Here is a 22,994-nt window from a genome sequence, read left to right on the forward strand (position 1 = left end):
CCCAGACATTGGAACTGGCTGCCAAGGGAATGGATTGGTGGCCTGGAAAGAAGGGATTTTAGGAAGGAGCTCCCCCATCACTGGAGAACTTCAAATGGAGACTGGATATTACAGAGGATTCCTGCTTAGGGATGGGTTCAACTGGATGGCCTCTGAGTCCTATTCAGCTCTGAGAGTATGTGAGAGGAGAAGGAAGAGAGAGGAAGGAGGGAGGGGAAGAGGAAAAAGAAAGGAGAGAGGGAGCAGAGCGATGAGAGGGGAATGGAAAGGAGCCCGGGGGGGGGGGGGGGGGGATAGGTGGACAGGAAAATGAGAGAGGGGAGAGAGAGGGGAGAGAGGGGGGGAGGGAGGGAGGGAGGGAGAGGGAGAGGGAGAGAGAGAGGGAGTGGGGGGGCAGGAAAGGGTAAAATAGGAAAGGGGAGACAGTGGAAAGGAAGCGAGAAGAGAGCAGCAGGCAGAGAGGGAGAGGCCAGAGGAGTGGGGAACCAAGGAGGGAAGAGGGAAAAGAGATGAAAGACAAGAGAGGAGTGGAGAGGAAGCTTCCTTCCCCAGTCTTGCTCTCCTGCTCCTCCTTTGTTCCTTCTCCTCCTCCTCTGCGTCACGCCCCCATGGCCCTCCCCCTCCCCCTCTTCTTTTCCCTCCCCCTTCCAGGTCTCTCCCCCTCCCCCCCTCTCTCCTCTCCCTCCTCCCTCCCTTTCCCCGGCCTCCTCCCTCTCTCCCCCTCCTCTCTCCCTCCCTGAGGCGGAATGGAATTTTTTTCCCTGGACCGCAGCCAGGAACTAGGGGGGAGGCCGGGCAGGGCCGGGCAGGGGCCTGGGCTGGCCGGGGCCCACCGGCGGGAGGGAAAGAGAGAGAGACACACACACACACACAGAAAGGGAGAGAGAGAGAGAGAGGGAGGGAGCCAGCGAGGGAGAAGGGGGGGGACGGGCTGGGGGCAGGGCTGGGGGTTCCGCTGTGCGGGTCCCGGAGCGTGGGGAGGGAGACACACACACAGGGAGGGAGACAGCGAGAGAGAGAGAGAGAGAGAGAGAGAGAGAGAGAGAGAGAGAGAGAGAGAGAGAGAGAGAGAGAGACGAGGGAGGGAGGGAGGGAGGGAGGGAGACAAGGAGGAGAGAGAGAGAGAGAGAGAGAGAGAGAGAGAGAGAGAGAGAGAGAGAGAGAGAGAGAGAGAGAGAGAGAGAGAACATGGAGGGAGAGGGAGAAATGAAGACAGAGGAGGCAGAGACGGAGGGAGGGAAAGGGAAGGGAAGGAGGAGGAGGAGGGAGGGGGATGGAGAGAAAGGAGGGGGAGACGTATCGAGACTGACGGAGAGATTCAGGAGGCTGAGGAACCGGACGAGAGGAAGATCGGAGCTGGCAAGCTGGGGAGACACCCCGAGGGGCAGCCGGGAGGGCAGCCCAAAGACAGAGCGTGCCTCCGAGGCCTAAGAGCCTGAGAGCCGAGCCTCAGATCCCCTGGCCGAGCAGGGATGGAGAAGGAGGCGAAGGGCCAGTCGGCCGGCAGGATCGCTAGCGGCCAGTCGAAGGGGGCTGGCCAAGGGCAGAGGCTGCAGCCAGGGAGGGGCCGCAGGTGCTGGGGAAGGTGAGTCGGAAGGCTCCCCCAGGTTGGGGGGGGGTTGAGGGAGGAGAATGCGGCCCGACCGCGTCTAGCCCATCCCTGGAAAGATGGAGACTGGGGTGGGGGCGGCGGCTGCGAGGGGGGGGACCAGGGAAGGGCCCCTGGGGGGTGAGGGGGAGGGAGAATGAAATCCTAGATTCTAGAGGGGGGCGGAGGCCGGGGTGGGGGAACAGTCAGGGCGCCTGGGTCCCCACAAGGGTGAGGGGAGCTCAGGCAGCCTGAGTCACCGAGGGGGGCGGGGGCCGGGGCTGGGAAGGAGGCTCGCCTAGGGAGCTGCCGGCACACTGAGAGTTAACGTCTGGCAGGGCGGCGGGAGCGGAGGAGGGGGAGGGGCGGGGTCGGGGGGCTGCCCGCATTAAGGGGTCAAGGGTGAGCGAAGCGGCCCGGGGGGCTGTCTGGGCTGCCAGACAGGCCGGGGTCAGCGGCGGGGGCAGGGACTGTCTGTCGGGGGAGGGGACTTGAGCATCCGGGCCCCCAGCCCCCGCCCCCTTAAGAACCCAGACGTCCCTAACCCCCCAGTAGTCCTCGAGCCCACGGGGACTGGCCTCCGCTCTCCCGAGGTCCCTAGGCCCTCTGGGACCGACCGAGGCGTCCAGATTCCCTGCCCCCCAAGTCCCTTATCCCTCCGGGACCCAGGCATCCTGAACCCGTAGTCCTTGGCCCCTCTGGGCGCCAGGCATTCTCATCTCTCGCCGTCTGCGGCCTCTCAAGAGACCCAGGCATCCGGATTCCCCCAGTTCCTTTCCTTGACTGACTGAAACGGGAATTCTGGACCCCCAGCCCCAGGGTTCTGTCTCTGTCTCTCTCTGTCTCTGCCTTTCTGTCTCTGTCTCCCTGTCTTTCTGTCTCTCTCTGTCTTGGTCTCTGTCACTCTTTCGGACCCAGGCTTCCAGATCACATCCCTCCTCCCGTCCCCCACCCCTTTCCGGGACCCAGTCTTTCCTCAGCCTCCCGGAGCCCAGCTGGAGTCCGGCTCTCGAGGGGTTAAGGGGGCGGTGCAGCCGCCAGCCTGGGTTGCCATGACGCCAGACTGTTTGGGCCTGCTCTCTGACCCCCAGGGGCTCCCTGGGGGCTGGGGAGGGGAGGGGACCCAGGCTTGCTGCCCCCCAGCCCATGGTAGGAGCCATCCCTTTTGATGCAGGTTCTGAGCCAGAGGGATGCTTAACAGGGCCCTGGGCCAGAGGTCTGGACACCTGGGTTCTCTCCTGATCGGTGACCTTGGTCCAGGGGTAACCCCCTACTTGAGCCTCAGTTTCTCCAACTGTAATGAGGGTGCCCTACTGCCTGGTTCCTCGATTCCTTTTCCCCCTCCCCCCTTCCCTGGCCTGGACCCAGGGCATGCTGGGATTCCAAGGCAGGCACAGGGCCAGGGAGGGTGGTCCCAAGGCGAGGGCAGCTGTGCTGTTGCCTCCTCGGACCCTGGTCTGACTCTGGGACTGAAAGCCTGAGCAGAGGACCCTCAGCCCAAGCTCAGGCAAGTCTTGGGACTGAAACAGCCAGAAAAAATCAATAGACAGAGATGGACACAAAAAGCAGCCGAGCCACAGGCTGAGAGGAGAGTGGAAAGAGAGAGAGGCTGAGAGGGTGAGAGGGCGCAGGAGGGGAGACAGGGCGGGGGCTTGAGAGGAAAGGAAAGGACAGAAGGAAGGAGAAAGGCAGGAGGCCACAGAAAGTGGCCACAAAGAATGGACCCGAAATGGAGAGCGCAGCCACGAGAAAGGCTGCTTGCTGGCTGCTGCAGCCTTCCTTCACCACCTCCTTCTTCTCTGCTCTCAGGCGATGAGCCAGTCCTCCTGGAACCCCGCACAGTAGCCAAAGGCCTGGACAGGTAAGGATGCCCCACCCTCCTCATCCCCTCACACCAGAGCGGGGAGGACCACACGCCTCATTCCCGGAGTGGGCTGGAGCATCAGGACCCCTGGGTCCCTGAGGGGGGTAGGGGCAGGGGGATCAGGAAGCCTGGTTCCCTGAGAGGGGCAGGGACTGGGGAATCAGGACACCTGGGTCCCTGAGGGGGCAGGGGTTGTGGCCCAGGCACCCGGCTCCTGGGGGGGCCCATTCTGCAGCCTGGCACCCACCCGTAGATCCGACCTTGCGGGGCGCCGGCCACACACAAGCTCGAGTCTGTGGGTCTGTGTCGGGATTGGCATCACCGCTGGCCCCCCCCACCCCGCCAGCCTGGTCCAGCCCCCGCCCAGCCCGGCCCTGTCCACCTCGTGCGCTGCCCGGGCTGAGGTAGTAGGTTGTACAGTTGAGAAGGACACCTGTGGAGATAACTGTACGACTCACTAGCTTTCCCCAGGCTGTGCCCTGCACCGGAGGAGGAGGAGGAGGAGGAGGAGGAGGAGGAGGAGGAGGAGGAGGAGGAGGAGGAGGAGGAGGAGGAGGAGGAGGAGGAGGAGGAAGGGCGAAGGGAAAGGAGGAGAAGGAGGAGGAGGAAGGAAGGGGAAAGAGGAGGAGGAAGGGGAAGGGAGGGAGGGAGGGTAGGTGGGGGGCTAGCCAGGGTCTGGGAGGTGCTAGCTTGGGAGGCAGAGCCCTGCCTCTCCCCCTGCCCGGGTGGCACTGGAGGAGACAGTGTCTGTGTCACTGTGTCCCTCTCTGGCCTCCACTAGCCGGATGGGCATCTGTGTCTCTCTGGGTCTGGCTCTGTCTCAGTGTGCGTGTGTGTCTTTCCTTGTCTGTCTCTCGGCCTCCGCTCCCCTGCCCCCGCTGTCCTCTTGGTCCCTGAGACCCTTTAACCTGTGAAGACGTCCAGGGTCACAGGTGAGGTTCTTGGGAGCCAGGAGGCCGGCCCATCAGCTGACCAGAGCCAGGATCTTCTGTACCCATGAGCCTCTGACCTTGGCCTTACCGATGACCCCAGCCTCCAGCCCTAACCTCCATCTGCTGGGAACCTGCCGGGGAGTTATTAGGACACCTGAGGCCCTGACAGGTGTTGGAGCCCTTGGGGATGGGTTCGTGTGGGTGGAGGGGGGCCTCAGGATGGCTAGGACCTCAAGGGGCAGGGGCCGGGCACTTGGGTGCCTCACAGATGGGGATCCTAGAGGCCGAGTACCCTCCCCCACTTTCCCTGATGACCTCACAAAGGTCATCTTCTGCTGCCTTCCCTCCCGACCTTCCCAGCCCAGGGCCCCAGCTGTGTCCCCCCTGCCAGTCAAATGGCGCCCCTGGCCTTGCACGTGGCCCTCAGGCTGGTGGTGATGAGCCTCCCAGTGTCCTGGGGCTGCCTTCTCTGTTTCACTTCGGAGCCTGAACGGCAGCAGCTCTGCCGGCTTTTTACAGACCGGAAGAGCCACCTGGTTTCCCAGTGTAAGGCCCAGCTGGAGGAAGTCTTCCAGGGCCTGGCCCACACCAAGTTCAGTGAGGAGCTCCCCAGCCCAGCTTCGCTCAGCAGCCCCGAGTCTCCCTAAGGTCTTCCCCCTTGGACATACTACTCCCACAAGAGATGTAGCTGGGCAAGACCCATCTTAGGAAGCCCCCAGGCCAGGAGACCCTGGAAAGGTCACATAATCATCAATTTAGAGGTGGTGGGGACCTCAGAGGCTAGCTCAACTCCCTCATTTTACAGATGAGGAAACTGAGGCCCAAGAAGGGTAAAACCCTTGGTCACTGGTAGTAAGCAGAATAGGCAGTCAAATTCAGACCCTCTGATTCCTCACTCAGCTAACTCCCTGAGAGAACCATGAGAAAAACACCTAGCACCATACCACCCAGATAGAATGGGCCCAGTGGTACTTCCCTAGACAGAGGCAGATCCTGCCAGCGCCCATTCACATTGCAGACTTGTCCCTAACACTTTCCCCCAGCCCCGCTCTCCAGGGGAAGTTTGGTCGGACTCTCCCCAATCACATCAGAACCCTTGGTAGCTGAGAGCCTACTTCTCAGGGGCAAAGGCCCAAGCAGAAATGAGGAGTTCTCTCCACCTCCCACCCACCCTCCTCTGGTCTGGAGCCTGGTCCAGCCTCTGTCCCCTTGCCACACTCCCCACCCCCCCACCCCCCAGATTATGCCGAGAGAGCTCGAGTGCAGGACGCCTTCAGCCAGACCATCTCCACCTTGGAGGAGAAGGCTGCAGCCAAAGGTGAGTGAGGCCTCCGGCTTCCAAGTGGGCTCATGGGGCCATTATGGGAAGGTGGCCAGGAAAGAGGGGTGGGGTGGTAAAGTTGGAATCATGGGGACATATGACAAAGAGAGAGGAAGAGAGGGGGCCACTGATGTTGAGGGGAGGGAGGGGGGAATCTGTCAGAATGCTCTGATGTTTCTGGACAGAAAGCCTGTGGTAACGTTGAAGGCCTGAGACAGTGATCAATGTGATAATAAAGTCGGGGGTGATGATCATGTTGTGTGGGGGCCTGTTTCAATAATAGATCAAGAGGAAAAGATCTGATAAGGTGAGAATGAAGGAACCTTATGATAATGTACGAAGGAGTGAAGGGGCCTGTTTTAATGATATGATAAGGAGAAGGAAAGGGAAAGTGCTAGAATAATAAAGGAGATCGGGCAATGCTACAATCAGGGAAACTGGAGGAAGTGTGGTAATGTAGGAGCAAGAGGGCCTGACCCAACCTGAGAATGAGTAGGAGCTAGAACAAGGAGATAATAAGGGGAGGGGGGAGAAATGTGAGAGTGAAGAGGGATAATGTTAAGAGCATCCCAAAATCATAGATTTAGACCTAAAAAGGAATCCTATAGACCATATGGGCTAAAGATATAATCATGTGGCAGTGACCCAAGATAATATTGCACTGGGGAGCTAATGAAATGCTGGAAGAAAAAGGAACTAAGGTCATAGCTCATGCCAGACTAACCTTATTTCCTTTTTTTTGCCAGGATTACTAGACAAGTAGATCTGGGGATCTAGTTTGCCTAGGTTTTAGCAAAGCATTTGACAAAAGTCTCTCAGACTATCCTTCTGGACCAGATGAGATACCAGATTCTGGTGATCCCTCCCTTCCACAAGGTATCTGGAGGAACTATGAGAAAGACCCTCAGACTTCTCCAATCTAACCTTCATTATCTCAGAATGAGATCGCAAAAGACCTTGTATGACATTATGTGTGTCACATAATGATCATTTGAAGGACCTGGGGCATTAAACCTGTGAGTCCTCAGGGAGAATGTGATGGTCCCTTCCAAGTATTTGAAAGAGCATCATGGTGGAAGAGGGGTTAGATTCACTCTAATTGGTCCTGGCAGGCAGATATAGGAGCCATGGGTGGAAGTTACAAAGAGGCCAACTTAGGGTTGATGTCATGGGAAACTTCCTAATGATTAAAACCCTCCCAAAATGGAACTGAGTCCTTGTAGAGGAGGTGGGTTCCCCCTCACTGAATGTATTCAAGCAAAGGCTGAATGAGCAGTTTTCAGCGATGCTGTAATAGAGGGACTCTGGTCAAGGTATAAGGCAGACCAGATGACTGCCCCAGTCCTTCCAACCCTCAACTGCTATGATTCCACAGATGACAATAGTGATGGAAAAAGGGAAACTATTCCAATGAGTGATGGGAGAACAGGAATAAAGAAAGGCCTATGATAATGATAGACCAAAGGGGGTCCATTTTAATGATGAATTGAGAGGAGATTTGATAATGTGGACAGGAAGGAATGTGGCAGGGGGAAGGCGTAGGATAATATGGAAATGAGAACGAATGTGTTCATGTTGGGGTGAGGGCGATGTGCCTATTCAGAGGTGACGAGCACATGAGAAGAATCATAAAAAATCATTTAGGCCAACACTGGAATGATGCTGAAATGAAAGGAGCTCTTAATAATATTAGAGTGGAGAGGATATGTTAATATGGGAGTGTTTTAATGATCGAGTGAGAGTAGACGTGGTAACATGGGAGATAAGGGTTCTTTAATAATGATAGCATGGGGGGCAGGGATAATGAAGAGGTTAATACTGGATTAGGGGGCAGAGCTCTTTTCATGTTGAATTTGGAAGGGAGATGATAATGATGGAGTGAGGGAACCTGCAGAAGATTGAAGAGGAAGAGCCTGTGGCAGCAATGGAGTAAGGAAAATGGAGTGGAGATCTGTTTGAACTAGGGATTTTGAGAACCAGTTTTAATTTAGATCTAGGGGCCAGTTTATTGTGGATTGGGGGAACCTGCTTTAATTATTATTTAGGGAACTTAATGTTAAAGTGAGACAAGCCTTAGATAATGATTGAATGATGGAGGATGTAACGATGTGGTGGGGACATGTGAGGAGGCCTCAACAATGGAGTCAGAAGAAACATGGTAATGATGAGGCAGGGAGAAGGGGAAGTGTGATCATTCTGGGGTGAGAGGGACCTCTGATGATGAAAATGAAAATAAAGTAAGAGAGTCTTAGTAGAAAGCTGTGAAGAGTCTGTTTTAATGATGGCGTCAGATAATATACGATAATGTTGGGCTAAAGGGACCTGCTTTAATGTTGGAGTATTGGGGTGTGTGATAATGAGGGACTGAAGAGATTTGGATTCTATAAGAGAATGGGATTGTGGTAATATTGTCAGGAAAGGGGATGTGCTGAGTAAACTTGTGATAGTGATAGAAGAGGAGAGACTATGTGTTAAAACTGGAATAAAGGACCAGAGAGTTCCTGTTGTAGAGCCAAATGCCATCATGGAGATCTTTTGTCCAGAGTTGATATGATGCTGGAGGACCAGAGGAACCCACAGTACTAATGTTGCATGGAAGGAGGCATGTCATAATGTTCAGAGGTAGGAGAATCAAGTAATAAGAGTAGAATAAGGTGGGGGGACCCGTGATAATTATGGCATGGAAGTAGGGCTTTTTTAATGGAGGAGTAAGAAAGGATGGAACGATAACAACAGACAAAGTAGACCTGAGATTGTTTAGGGGGTGGAGGGAGGTGGACTCTGGGTATGCCAGTGAGAAAACTATGATGAAAATAGCATAAAAGATCTGAGAATCTCCGATTTCCAGCTGAATAGGATCCTCAGGGTTATCTAGTTCAGAGATGGGATAATGTGGGTTAATATTGCAGCAAAGGAGTGAGATCTCTTGACATGAGAGTAAGAGGTGTTTGGAGCAAGTGGTAAGAGAGGATCCAATAAGAATGGGTTGAGGCAGGTAGTAGTGGGAGGGGCTGTATAGGGAAGGGGTCTTTGATAATAATATTAGGGTGAGGACGAATGGAAAGATCGAGGAGAATAAGGAAAGGATGTGACCATACAGGTGAGAGAGACCTGATTTTGTGGAAATGAAGGGTTATGAAACCCCAGAATCCAGAGGGAGTAATAGCTATAAGTAGATCTACATATAGAATATTAGGAGTGGGGATAATGAGAGGGACCTGTTATAATGGCGGATTGAGGGAGGGCCAAGAGAAAGTTAGGATCTCCATTATAATATTAGGGTGAGGGGATCTGGGTTGACAATGATGGAACGAGGAGGATCTATGATGATTATGCATTGGAGGGCTTGGCGGTGATAATCTCAGAATGAGGAAACCTTGTTAATAGTGTAGTCATCAGGACTTTAATAAGAAAAACCAGTATTAATATGGCAGCAAGATATGGGATATAATGTGATAATGAGACAAAGAAGGAGCAAATAGTCCTAGATTAGGACTGAAAGAAAATCATAGGATCATAGGCTTGGATATGGAAGGGATCTCAGAGGCCAAATCTAGTCTAATCTCCTCATTTTCCAGATGAAGAAAATGAAGCATAAGAAACCTAAATTACTTGCCTATGGTCACAAAACTGGTGAATATCTGAGCAGAATTTGAACCCACTTCTTCTAGCTCCAAACCCAACACCGATCTATCCACTAGATCTTGCATCCTCTCCATCTTAGATGCCATCTGTTCAAGAAATGTAATGATGTTAGCGTCAACAGGGAAACCTTTGGCAAAATTGGAGTAGAGGAAGTACCAGAGCAATGTTAGCCTAAAGGGACTTGTTTTATTGATGGAGTAAAGAGGATATGAAAATAAGAAAGGCAACAGGGTTCTACGTCAGTGTAGAAGTGAAAAGGGCATCTGGTCATTTTTAATCAGGAGCTTTGTTTAACTCATGGAGACACTGTGATAATGATAATGTCAAGGAGTTTGTGCTAATGTTGAAGTGAAGGGACCTGCTTTAATGATGAAGTGAGAGGGGATGGAATGTAATAATGGAGCAGAAGGGACTTGTGATAGTGTTGGAGTAAGAGGGAACTGTTTTAATGATGAAATGAAAGAGGATGTAATAATGATGTAGTAAGAGGACCTGTTACAATATTGGAGTGAGGAGGGCCTGTTTTAATTATGGGATGAGAGGGGTTGTGATATAATAAGAGAATAAAGGTATTTTATGATAATGATGACTCCATCATTAGGAGGACTGTTTTAATGATGAAGTGAGAGGAGATATAATGATAGAGTAAAGGGAGCTTGTAATACTATTGGAGAAAGGGAGAACCCCTTTAATGATGAACTGAGAAAAAATAAAAATTTTGTAATAAAGGGGCCTGCTTTAATGATGGAATGAGAGGATATGCTAATGAATGTTTTAAGGGGGTCTGTAATAATGTTGGAGGTAGGAGGACCTGTCTTAATTATGGAATGAGGGGTTTTGACAAAAAAAAAGAGAATAAAGGTCATTTGTGATAATGATGGAGTGAGGGGACTGTTTTAATGATGAAATGAGAGGAGATGTAAAGATGGAGTAAAGGGAACTTATATTGTTGGAGAGAGGGAGAATCCTTATAATGATGAACTGAGAACAAATGTAAAAAATTTGTAATAAGGGAGCCTGTTTTAATGATGGAATGAGTGAGGATATAATAATGAATGTAGTAAGGGGGTCTGTAATAATGTTGGAGGTAGGGGGACCTGGCTTAATTATGGAATGAGAGGGGACATGATATAATGATAGAATACAGGGGTTTGTGATAACAATAGAATGTGGAGTGAGAGGAAATAATGATGGAGCAAAGGGGCCTGTTTTAATGATGGAATGAGAGAGGATATAATAATGAATGTAGTAAGGGGGTCTGTAATAATGTTGGAGGTAGGGGACCTGTCTTAATTATGGAATGAGAGGGGACATGATATAATGATAGAATACAGGAGTTTGTGATAACAATAGAATGAGGGGATCTGTTTTAACAGTGGAATGAGAGGAAATGATGATGGAGCAAAGGGGCCTGTTTTAATGATGGAATGAGAGAGGATATAATAATGAATGTAGTAAGGGGGTCTGTAATAATGTTGGAGGTAGGGGACCTGTCTTAATTATGGAATGAGAGGGGACATGATACAATGATAGAATACAGGGGTTTGTGATAACAATAGAATGAGGGGATCTGTTTTAACAGTGGAGTGAGAGGAAATAATGATGGAGCAAAGGGACCTGTTTTAATGATGGAGTGAGAAGAAATGTATTAATTGTGGAATGAGGAGGGTCTTGTGATAAGAAGTAAGAGGATGGTGGGATGAAAGTGGCCTGTGATTACTTTGCACTGGATTGAACTGAGGCACTCTGTGATAACCCTGGAGGTGTGATGGCTCTTGAGAGATAAAGAGATGTCTCCTAGACTGGCCTCTGTGTGAGGTAATGCTGGGGTGGGAGAAGAACAATGAAGAAAGGATCCGTGGGCGTGGCATAAGAGATGAACACGTGGGAGTCCTGAAGCCCCTCTAGATATCCAATCCAATTCCATTCATCCAACTTCCATCTATTAAGTGCCTCCTGGGGCTGGGAAATGAGTGATAGATACTAAGACAAAAAAAGGAAACAATCCCTGCCTTCAGGAACTTACATTCTATTGGGAGGGGAAGGGAGAAGGGATAAAATATGTGGAAAAATAGATATTTGTGGGGGAGGAGGGGACAGCCTCTGCAAAAGCTAGGCGCCAGGAGATGAGAGGTCATGTAGGAGGCAGAGCTGGTAGGCCAGGTTGACTCATATGGAATGCAAGAATGAAATAAAGTCAGGAAGGTAATAGGAAGCCAGCCTGGGAGCCTTGAAGTGCTCAGCAGAGAATTTTGTATTTCATCCTAGAGGCCACAGGAAGCTGTCAAAAATATTTCAGTAAGGATGATACAGCCTCAAGGGTTGGAGAAGTATGCAAAAGGTCTCTAGTGACAGGCATGTGGGTGTGTCCAAAAAACAGTATTGGCAGCCAGAGTGATCTATGACTGAGTCATGGGGCTCTAAATGGGTAGGAATGCTAAGGATGAGTGATGGATGATATAAGTGGGTCTCAGGAGTTGTGAGAGGACTCCTTAGCCCTGGATGTCCCCCTCAACTTTTGGCTGAACATTTTGCTTCAAACTTAATAGAGGCACAAAGTGCTCATATTGTAGAATCTAAAGTCAGAAGGGATCTCAACTTGACAGATGAAGAAACTGAGGCAGAGAGAGGCAAAGTGACTGCATCTGGCCACATAGGTCATGAGTGTCAGTAGCACATTTGGTGTGATATATCCTAGGAATCTGGAAATAACTTCCCCTAAGAGCTCTTTAAAACATCTCCTTTGACATTCATTCTATTGGACCCCATCCAAATAATAATAGCAACAGACACAGAGAGTGTAGGGCCATGTTGGCAAATCTATGGCATGTATGCCAGAGAGAGCTGCCTTCCTCCCCCTCTCCACACCACCTGAGGACATTTCTCCCATCATCTGCTCCTCTGCCCAGTAGCCCAATGGGAGCACTTCTTTCCTCCCCTATCTGGGGGTAAGGGGGTGGCTCCCAGGCAGTGTGAAGGTTGCAGTTTGGGCACACAGTCTCTAAAAGGTTCACCATCACTGTCCTGGGGGAGGCATGCAAGAAGATGAGGACCTCAAGACCATTGCATATGAGGGTCCATTCAAAGAATTGAGATTATTAGGCCTGGAAAAAAGAAGACTTAGGGAAGCACATGAGAACCATCTCCCAAGTATCCAAAGGGTTCCTTCATGTAAAAGAACTCTTGTCCTTCTTAGCCCCCAAGGATAGAACCAAGAATAATGGGTAGATGGTGAAAAAGGTCAATTTAGGCTCAAAGTTGGGAAGGACTTCCTAGGAAGAGCGCCATTGTGAAAGTGGAATGGGCAGCCTTGGAAGGTGGCAGGTCCCCTCTCTGAGCTGAGACTGAATGGTCATTGCCAGGCATGATGGAGTGAGACTCCAACTCCTGTCCTGTGGCATGGCAAACCTTTAAGCTTGCCAAGGTGCAATATGTATATTATCTACATTAGCAATTCTGAGCTGGCTCACAACCCCTATGATGCTGATAATATGGACATTATTAACCTTATTGTACAGATGAAAAGCCTGAGACTCAGAGGGAGGAGGTGACTTGACCAGGGTCATACAGCTAGTAAGAGTCAGAAACAGACTTTGAGTCTAGGTCTCCCTGGCCATCTCTGCCCCTCTCCCCCACCCCCCATCTTGACTCCTTGGTGAGCCAACTCAACTCTCCATGGTCCTTCTTTCTTGACTCTCTTGCCCCCTTCTCATGTCACCCTACCAAGTCTCAGTCCAGCAGTCTCCCTCCCATGCCACTAGGCTGCCTCAGATAATACTGAAAAGACCAGTTAGATTGTGATAGAATGGAGGCATTTGGTGCCCTTGGAGTGATACAGATTCCTGCAGCAATACTACAGGTAAAGGAGTCTGCCATCTGTTAAGTACCTACTATGCGCCATCCCTAATGTTCATATGGGAAATAGCCTGACCTGTGGTAGAGTCTTCCAATGTCTTACTGATCTGATCAGCCAAAAGGAAATGGCAAACCATAATGTCATTTTGGCCTTCTTTGAGTACAAAGGAAAACCAACCTACTGTGTGTCAGGCACTGGAGAGCCAAGAAAGGGAAGAGTTAGTCTCTGCTCCCAAGGAACTCAGTCTAGTGAGGGATCTGGAGCAGCTCTATCCCGGCTCATATTCTGATCCACTGAGGGTTTTAATCACCTCTGAGGGGCCAGTCAGGAGGGAAGGGCTGATTGGCAGCTGCCACAGATCCCTGCTAACATGGGAATCCCTCAAGCAGAGCTCTGCTCCAGACTCCTTTCTTGCCAAACTCCCAGGGCAACTTCACTCACTCCCTCTACTGTGCAGAGGACTCCCCCGGGCTCAATCTCCAGCCTCAACCTCTCTTCCCAAGCTCCAGAACCAGATGGAAGGAAACAGAAAAGCATTTACCAATTGCTTCCATTGTGCCAAGTGCTAAGTGCAAGGGCGACAGATTAAAAAGCTACACAGTCCCTGCATTCCAGGAGCTCACATTTTGGTTAAAGCAGACTAAACACAGAGAGGGCCCCTGGGTGGCACAGTGTATAGAGTGCCAGACCTGGAATCAAGAGGAACTGAGTTCAAATCCAGCCTCAAGCCTACTGTGTGATCCTGGACAGGGGCAGGGGGAATCAGGAAGCCAGCCTCAGTTTCCTCATCTGTAAAATGGGCTGTAAAAGGAAATGGCAAACTACATTGGTATCTCTGCCAAGAAAATTTTAAATGGGGCCATGAAGAGTTGGGCACAACTAAACCACAGCACACATCTAGAAGGTTCTTTTGAAGGGTCCTTGGGATGCTGGGGCAGGGGTGATAGCAAGGCCCAGATGTCCAGAGGGCACAGTAAGTAGTACAGAAAGGAGAAGGCCCAGTGACAAGATGGAAGGTAAGGACTGGAGTCCTCCATCTTAATCAGTAAACATTTATTAAGCACCTACCATGTGCCAAGCACTGTACTAAGCACTGGGGGTCCAACAAGATGCAAAAGACAGTCCCTGCCCTCAAGGAGCTCACAGCCTAATGAGAGAGACAACAGACAAACAAATATATACAGAGAGCAATTACATGCAGGATTGGATAGACATGTATGCATAACAGAGAAAAAATACCTACAGGATTAATAGGGAACAATTAAAAATGAAGGGCAGCTAGGTGACTCTGTGCATTGAGAGCCAGGTCTAGAGATAGGAGGCCCTGGATTCAAATGTGGCCTCAGACACTTCCTAACTGTGTGACCCTGGGTAAGTCACTTAACCCTCATTGCCTAGCCTTTACCATTCTTCTGCCTTAGAATCAGTTGGTTCCAAGACAAAAGATAAGGGACTAAAATCTTAAAAAAAGAGGAAGAACACTAGAATTAAGAAGAGTTAGGGAAGGTTTCTTGTAGAAAGTGGAATTTTAGTTAGTACTTAAAGACTCCTCTCTCTCTCTCTCTCTCTCTCTCTCTCTCTCTCTCTCTCTCTCTCTCTCTCTCTCTCTCTCTCTCTCTCTCTCTTTCTCTCTCTCTCTCTGTCTCTGTCTATCTCAACTCTGTCTGTCTCTCTCTGTCTCTCCCTCCCTCTGTTTGTCTGTCTGTCTGTCTCTCTCAATCCTTCCTTCTACTAACTTTCATACTATATCTCTTCTGCCCTTGTGGCTAAATTCCTTGAAAAGACTATCTCCAATCGATGTCTCCACTTTTCCTCCTCTCCTTTCTTAACTACAATACGGTTTCTGTCCTTGTCATTCCACCCAAACGGCTCTCTCCACAGTTACTAATGATCTTTTTCAATGCCAAATTCAGTGGCCTTTTCTTAGTCCTCATTGTCCTCAACCTCTCTGCAGCCTTTGACCCTGTGAATCACTCTCTTCCCTGAAACTGTCTTCTCTCTAGGTTTTCAGGATGCCTCATCTCCTGGCTCTCCTCTCCTAAAAATTTCCGCTACATAATCTTCACTGGGCCTTCACTGCAGCAAGGTAATCCTTTTACATCTCCCTCATTCATTCATGACTCCCTTCTCTACAGGACTCCCCTTCTCCACCCTCTAAACTGTAAACTTCGCCTCATAGTTCACTACCAAAATTGAAGTCAGCCACTGAGGGTTTCCTTTTTTCCTTTGTGATCTCATCAGCTCCAATAGATTCATTTATCATCTCTGCCATGATCCTCAGACCTGATTTTCCAGACCTAACCTCTCTCTTGAAACTCTGGACTCACATCTCCAACTGTCTACTTAACGTCCCAACTAGATATCTCATAGCTATCTTCAGTAAACAGAACCAAAACTGAAACCATTATCCTTCCCCCAGAACCCTCCTCTGTTCCAACTGAAGGTGCCACCATCCCTCCAATCCCCCAGACTCTTAGCCTTGGCATCTTCCTTGGAATTTTTACTCTCTCACCCAACCTGTTGCCATTTCCTGTTGATTCTACCTTTGAGCCATCTCTTATAGATGCCCCCTTTTCTCTTCTGATACTACCAACACACCAATGCAAGTTCTCACCACCTCATGCCTGGACTGTTGCAATAGCTGCTGGTGGGGCTGCCTGCCACAAGGCTCTCCCCAGTCCTGTCCATCTTCCATCCAGCTATCAGAGTGGTCCCTCCAAAGTATAGGTCTGATCACACACACACACACACACACACACACACACACACACACACATACACTTCATTGCCTCCGGGATTAAATATTAAATCATCTTTTTGACTTCTAAAGCCCTTCACAGTCTGGCCTCTTTCCACCTTTCCACTCTTCTTACATCTTAAACTCCATTCTCCCCAAAGTATTCTGTAATCCAATGACCCTGGCCACTTTGCTGCTCCTCAGTTAGTCAATCAGCAACCAACAAGTGCCTACTAAGTGTTGGGCACTGCTAAGTGTTATAACATAGGTACAGTGGATAGAAGGTTGGACCTGGAATCAGGAAGTCTTGAGTACAAATCCAGACTCAGACACTTCCTAGCTGTATAACTCCGAGCAAGTTACTTAACCTCTGCCAGCCTCAGTTTCCTCAACTATAAAATGGGGATAATAGCACCTTCTTTATAGGAATGCTTATAAAACACTTGTTTCCTTCCCTTCCTCAAGTCCAAAGGGAAAAGATAGTCACTGCTCTCAGACAGTTTATGGTTTGGGTACAGAACACTCTATTTCTCAACTCTGGCAGGCCCCAAGCGTGATGTTCTCCCTTCTCACCCACATGTCCTTGCCTTCCCTAACTTCCTTCAAGGCTCAGCTCAAATCTCACCTGCTATAAGAACCCTCACCTGTAATCTGAGGGCCTTCTCTCTTAAGATTACCTGGAAATTACCCCATACAGATAGAGACAGACTAGATAGACAGACAGATAGCAGGGTAGAGAGATAGACCAACAGGAGGGCTAGATAGACAGACAAACTAGATAGGTGGATGGATGGATGGATAGATAGATAGATAGATAGATAGATAGATAGATAGATAGATAGATAGATAGATAGATAATAGAAAGAGTAAATGGATGGATGGATGGATGGATGGATGGATGGATGGATGGATGGATGGATGGAGAGAAAGAGAGATGGAGGGAAGGAGAGGGAGAGGGGTGGATGGATGGAAAGATCGATAGGTAGATAATATAAAGGGTAAATGGATGGATAAACAGGATGGATAGATGAGAGAGAGAGATAATAGAAAGGGTAAATGGATAGATAAACAGGATAGATAGATAGATAGATAGAGCAAATGGATGGATGGATGGAGAGAAAGAGAGATGGAGGGAAGGAGAGAGTGAGAGGGGTAGATGGAAAGATCAATAGATAGATAGATAGATAGATAGATAGATAGATAGATAGATGATAGATAGAGAGAGAGAGAGAGAGAGAGATAGATAGATAGATAGATAGATAGATAGATAGATAGATAGATAGATAGATAATAGAACAGGTAAATGGATAAACAGGATGGATGGGTGGATGGATGGATGGATGGATAGATAGATAGATAGATAGATAGATAGATAGATAGATAGATAGATAGATAGATAGATAGATAGATAGATAGATAGATAATAGAACAGGTAAATGGATAAACAGGATGGATGGGTGGATGGATGGATGGATAGATAGATAGATAGATAGATAGATAGATAGATAGATAGATAGATAGATAGATAGATAGATGGATGGATGCATGGATAGATAATAGAACGGGTAAATGGATAAACAGGATGGATGGGTGGATGGATGGATGGATGGATGGATGGATGGATGGATGGATGGATGGAAAGATGAAGATGGATAGATAGAAGGACAGATAAGATGGATGAATGGATAAATAGACAGATGAACAGATGGATGGATGGATGGATGGATGAATCTTAAAGGCACAGAGATGTTCACATCTGGTCTGTCTCATTAGACTGTGAGCTCCTTGAGAGAAGGGCCTGTTTTTCCTTTCTTTGTGTTTTCAATGCTCAGTACAGTTGCTGGGACAGAAATGCTTGTTGAATACTTGTTGACAGACTTTTTGGGTCACCCCCTATTTGGGGCCTTCTTGACTCTCTACTGCCTCCTAAGTAAACATTTTACCATCCTAATAGCTTGTGGTGTGCACAACAGTCTCTTCTAGTCTAATCTCACATACACTACGCCCTAGAGAAATTGGATGGCTCTAAGCCCCTCAAAACCTTCTGCACTCTCCCTCCTCCATGACTTTACTCATCCTGTTCCTTATGCCTAGGAGGTCCTCTCTCCTCCTCTTCCTTCATCTGATGAAACCCTGCCCCTCCCAAACATTCCTTCCTGTGTTCTCCTCCAATCAGAGATGACCAAGCCTCCTGGAACTTCACACACTGGACTTAAGCTATCAGATTTATCAAAAGAGACCATGTTTGAAGCACTTTGTAGACCTTAAAATGCTATCCAAATGCTGTCTATTGTTTTTATATTATTACTTGACTCTAGAAAGTACATAATACTAGGGGAGCAGCTAACTCAATGTTTAGAACACTGAGCCTGGAGCCAGGAAGACCCGAATTCCAATCTGGCGTTAACTACTGTCTACTTCAGTTTCCTCAACTGTAAAATACAGATAATAATAGTGCTCATCTCCCAGGGTTTTGTGAAGATCAACTAAGATGCCAAACGTAAAACATGTTGCAAACCCCAAAGTGCTATAGAAATGCTAGCCAGCAGCAGCGGCAGCATTATTATTATTATTGATTACTGTTGTTGAGTTGTTTCTCAGCAGTGTCCTACTCTTCATGACCCTGTTGGGAGTTTTCTTGGCAGAGATACTGGAGTGGTTTGCCATTCCTTTCTCCAGCTCACTTTACAGATGGGGAAACTGAGGCAAATAGGTTAAGTGACTGGCTCAGAGCCACGCAGCTAGGAAGATGAGTCTTCCTCACTCCAGGCCCAGCACTCTAGCCACTGTGCCACTTAGCTGCCCCAGACATTTATTTCTTTATTTATTATTGATTACCATCTGCTCTCATTCATTGTCTCTTGTCCCTGATCAGGCTGTGAACCTCAGAGGTTCATTCTTATCTTTTATCTATCTAAACTTCCTCTCTTCCCCAGGACCATGGCCAGGACTCCTCACTTAGAACTCCATGTTTCATGGTAGTCAGAAGGGTGGGAGACTACTGGACAGAGTGGAGTGTGCCTTTTTCTGAATCAGATGCTTTGAATGAATTGTTTTTCCTAGTCACAAGGGATGATTCATCCTGGAGGAGTTGGGGTTCAAATAACTGTCAAGTACAGATAAAAGGCACCAAGGAGACTTTTAAATGTTTCAACTTATTGTACAAAGAGTATTTGATTTGAGGCCAGGAGATACAATGTCTAAATCTTAGCTGGCTTTAGACAAGTCACCGGTTTCTTTAGCTGTCACAGAAGAAGATAAACTTGAGAAGTCTGAAGTCTCTCCAGCTTGCTCAGTCCATAATCCTGGGAGCCTAATTAGACTACAAAGTGATATGTGAAGAGCTGTGGCCTTGGCACATTTGGGGAGTTCCAAACCTGGCTTTCAGCAGTGTAGAGAACAGCTTCCCACTGTGAAAACATTTCCCCCAGAAATGGGGCCTGGCCATCCACTGGCAAATAGGAGCTCTAAGAGTTGACTGGGCGGCCCTGAGGTGTGAAGTGATCTGTTCATGGTTGGGTGTGGCTATTTAATTTAATTCAGAGGTGGGATCTGAGGCCAGGTCTGCCTAACTATGGCTGATCCAACTCTCATTTTTAGTATTAAAGAAATGTTTGGTGAAGGGAAGGCTTCTATTTGGGGGTGGTGAGAGAGGAAGAGGGAGGGAGGAAGGAAGGAAGGAAGGTAGGAAGAAAGGAAGGAAGGAAGGAAGGAAGGAAGGAAGGAAGGAAGGAAGGAAGGAAGGAAGGAAGGTAGGAAGGAAGGAAGGAAGGAAGGAAGGAAGGAAGGAAGGAAGGAAGAGGAAGGGAGGAAGGAAGGAAGGAAGGAAGGAAGGAGGAAGGAAGGAAGGAAGGAAGGAAGGAAGGTAGGAAGGAAGGAAGGAAGGAAGGAAGGAAGGAAGGAAGGAAGGAGGGAGGGGGGAGGGAGGAAGGAAGGAAGGGGGAGGGAGGGAGAAAGGGAGGGAGGGAGGAAGGAAGGAAGGAAGGAAGGAAGGGAGGGAGGGAGGAAGGAAGGAAGGAAGGAAGGAAGGAAGGAAGGAAGGAAGGAAGGAAGGAAGGAAGGTAGGAAGGAAGGAAGAAGGGAGGGAGGGGGGAGGGAGGGGGGAGGGAGGGGGGAGGGAGGGGGGGAGGGAGGGAGAAAGGAAGGAAGGGGGGGAGGGAGGGAGGAAGGAAGGAAGGAAGGAAGGAAGGGAGGGAGGGAGGGAGGGAGGAAGGAAGGAAGGAAGGAAGGAAGGGAGGGAGGGAGGGAGGGAGGGAGGGAGGAAGGAAGGAAGGAAAGAAGGAAGGAAGGAAGGAAGGAAGGAAGGAAGGAAGGAAGGAAGGAAGGAAGGAAGGAAGGAAGGAAGGAAGGAAGGAAGGAAGGAAGGAAGGAAGGAAGGAAGGAAGGAAGGAAGGAAGGAAGGAAGGAAGGAAGGAAGGAAGGAAGGAAGGAAGGCAATGGGGGTTAAGGGACTTGCCCAGAGTCACACAGCTGGGAAGTGTCTGAGACTAAATTTGAACCCAGGACCTCCCATCTCTGGGCCTGGCTCTCAATCCACTGAGCCACTAGTTGCCCCGAGATAGTGTAATTTTTAAGAAAAGCTATCCACAAAAGCTCCCAGGTTCCTGGACCACCAGTTTTTGTCTTCTCTCCTTTGATATATTTGTTCACTGGTAATTGTGCTATTCAAAATGAAAAAGAAAATCAAAGTTAAACTCGGCTAGCCTAGGGGCTGTGTAGACATAGGAGAGCACTGTGTTAAGTGCAGTTGTGATAAGCCTGTGTTGTATGGCTACCGTGGGATAACCCTGGATCTGGAGGAGAGCCTGATACGCAGGAGGTGTGAGATCACTGGATTCTAGGGAGCTATGTGAAAACTCAGAGATGTGCTGTTATCTGAATGCTTCCGCTGGGGGCAGAGGCACCCAGAGGCTGGTGGCAGCACCCAGACTCCAGGCTCTCTGCAGTCTCAACACAAGGAAAAGGAAACTCTAATTTCCAGGGAATGGCTCACTTAGAGGTAGGATGAGTACAAGGGGCTCATGGGACATCATGGTTCAGGGATCCAGCCAGCAGCTGGAGGAACAGGAGACCTGAAGGCTGGGGGTGGAGATCTGGGAATCCATGGCATAAACCCTTTGGTGAAAAAAGAAGATAGGGACACTTGGATAATAAGCATCTATTATGTGCCAGACACTGTGCTAAGAACTTTATCAATACCAGCAAACCTGATCTTCAACAACTCTGGGCGCTAGGTGCTATTATTTTTATACCCATTCTACAGATAAGGAAACAGAGGCAGATAGCACTAAGTGACTTCCCCAATGATCACAGAGACCTGATATGAACTCAGGACTTCCCATGCATGCTGGGCCACCTAGCTAAAAGGGTATCCAAGAGGACTGGCTAGGAGGGAGATAGGGAAGCAGTGAAACTAGAGAGAAAACCAAGAAAAAGGGTGACGTCTCTGAGGACAGGAACAGAGACGGGTGCCCCCTGGTCAGCAGAGGGGGTCAAGGAGGTGCAATTTTGTCATTAAGGAAACTGTTGGTGCCAACAAATTAACTCTTCCCCCCACCCACGCACCCACCATTTTTCTGGCTTAGCCAAGGCGATTTTATTATTGTACACACAATGGGTGAACCAGACCGTGAACACACAAACAGGTCCCACAGCCTTGATCTCTAATCAAGTGGAATATGGCTGATTAATCTCTACTCTCATTCCGAGGCTGAGAAGACAAAGAACGTATTGACTTTAGAGAAAGCAATTCCAGGTGGGGTTGGGGAGGAAGCCAGATTCCAAGGGGCGAATACATCCGCCGGCATTGTCAGGACCCAAAGAGATCCTGGCAGGCTACCGAACGCTGGACCGAAGCAAAGAAGCTTCCATTCAATCGGCCTAAATATCAGATCTCGCATTTGAGTTCCAAAAATCGATCTCACGTTTCCAGGCTGCGGAAGGCATGATCAGACAGCAGCCAGGCTGGAAAGAATCTGAAGCCTTTAGTGGCCTGCCAGCTCCAGAGGAATCAGCGGTGAGATAGGGCAGCTAAGATCGTGAACACGCCCAACAAAACAAGGAGCCATTGAGTGGCACTGAGAAGCATCGCTTCCCAAAATAGGGAAGTTTTAGCCCCGCAGATCTCCGCCTTAGTCAGTTGTGCTTGTTGTTGTCCAGTCAGCTTTTTTTTTTTTCAGTTATATATGCCTCTTTGTGACCCCTTTTGGGGTTTTCTTGGCAAAGATATGGGAATGGTTTGCCATTTCCTTCTCCAGTCATTTGACAGATGAGAAAACTGAGGTAACAAGATTTAAGGGACTTGCCCACAGTCACATAGCTAGTAAGTGTCAGAGGCTAAATTTGAATTCAGGTCCTCCTGACTCCAAGTCTGGCACTCTATCCAACACTGTCGACCTAGCTGCTCCACTTGGGTTGTACACCAGAGTCTTAAAAGGACATTGATAAGGGGCAGCTAGGTGGCTCAGTGCATAGAGAGTCAAGCCTAGGGACAGAAAGTCCTGGGTTCAAATCTGGCCTCAAGACACTTCCTAGCAATGGTGACCCTGGGCAAGTCACTTAACCCCCATTGCCTAGTCCTTACCATTCTTTTATTCTTCTGGTTTGGAACGAATATACATGATTAATTCTAAGACAGAAAGTAAGAATTGTGGTTTTTTTTTAAAGGATGTGCATAAGTTGGAGAGCTCCAAAAGAGAGCAACTGGGTTGGGGTCATGAAGAATCAGACACAACTAAAAATGATTGAGCAACAACAAAACCAATAATAATAATAATCCAGGAGAGAGGTGAAGAGAGCCTGAAGAAAGATGATGTCAAGTAGGACACTGAGAAAGTGATTGATGCAAGAAATTTTGTGGTGATTAGGACAAAAGGAGTTGGAAATGTGTGGCTTTGGGCGAGGGGGCAGATAAAAATCACTATGAGTTTGAGAACCTGGGAGCTGGAACAAATGGCGACTTTAGATGGATAAGAGGGAAGACTGGGAAAGGGATGAGTCTGGAGGAAAAGATAAAGAGTCCTTTTTTGAACCTAGAACCCTAGCTATAAAG

At 49.0% G+C, this 22,994-nt stretch overlaps 1 protein-coding gene across 3 annotated transcripts in view; it reads left to right on the plus strand.

Annotated features, from left to right (window-relative positions):
* Positions 1-2,118: 2,118 nt before the first annotated feature.
* SPACA6 (sperm acrosome associated 6) overlaps positions 2,119-22,994 on the plus strand; it is a 39,850-nt gene continuing 18,974 nt past the window's right edge. Inside the window, exons 1-2 of one of the 3 annotated variants that reach the window (XM_056796962.1) lie at positions 2,119-3,449; positions 15,210-15,292. In XM_056796962.1, coding sequence (XP_056652940.1) covers positions 3,307-3,449; positions 15,210-15,292 — 226 coding nt within the window. In that variant the 5' untranslated portion in view covers positions 2,119-3,306. Of the gene's footprint in view, positions 3,450-4,102; positions 4,982-5,624; positions 5,703-15,209; positions 15,293-22,994 lie in introns of those variants that run through there. The other 2 variants (XM_056796963.1, XM_056796961.1) reach the window with 2 other exon arrangements.

The sequence above is a fragment of the Monodelphis domestica genome, chromosome 4 (assembly GCF_027887165.1).
Source record: "Monodelphis domestica isolate mMonDom1 chromosome 4, mMonDom1.pri, whole genome shotgun sequence".
Lineage (NCBI taxonomy): Eukaryota > Metazoa > Chordata > Mammalia > Didelphimorphia > Didelphidae > Monodelphis > Monodelphis domestica.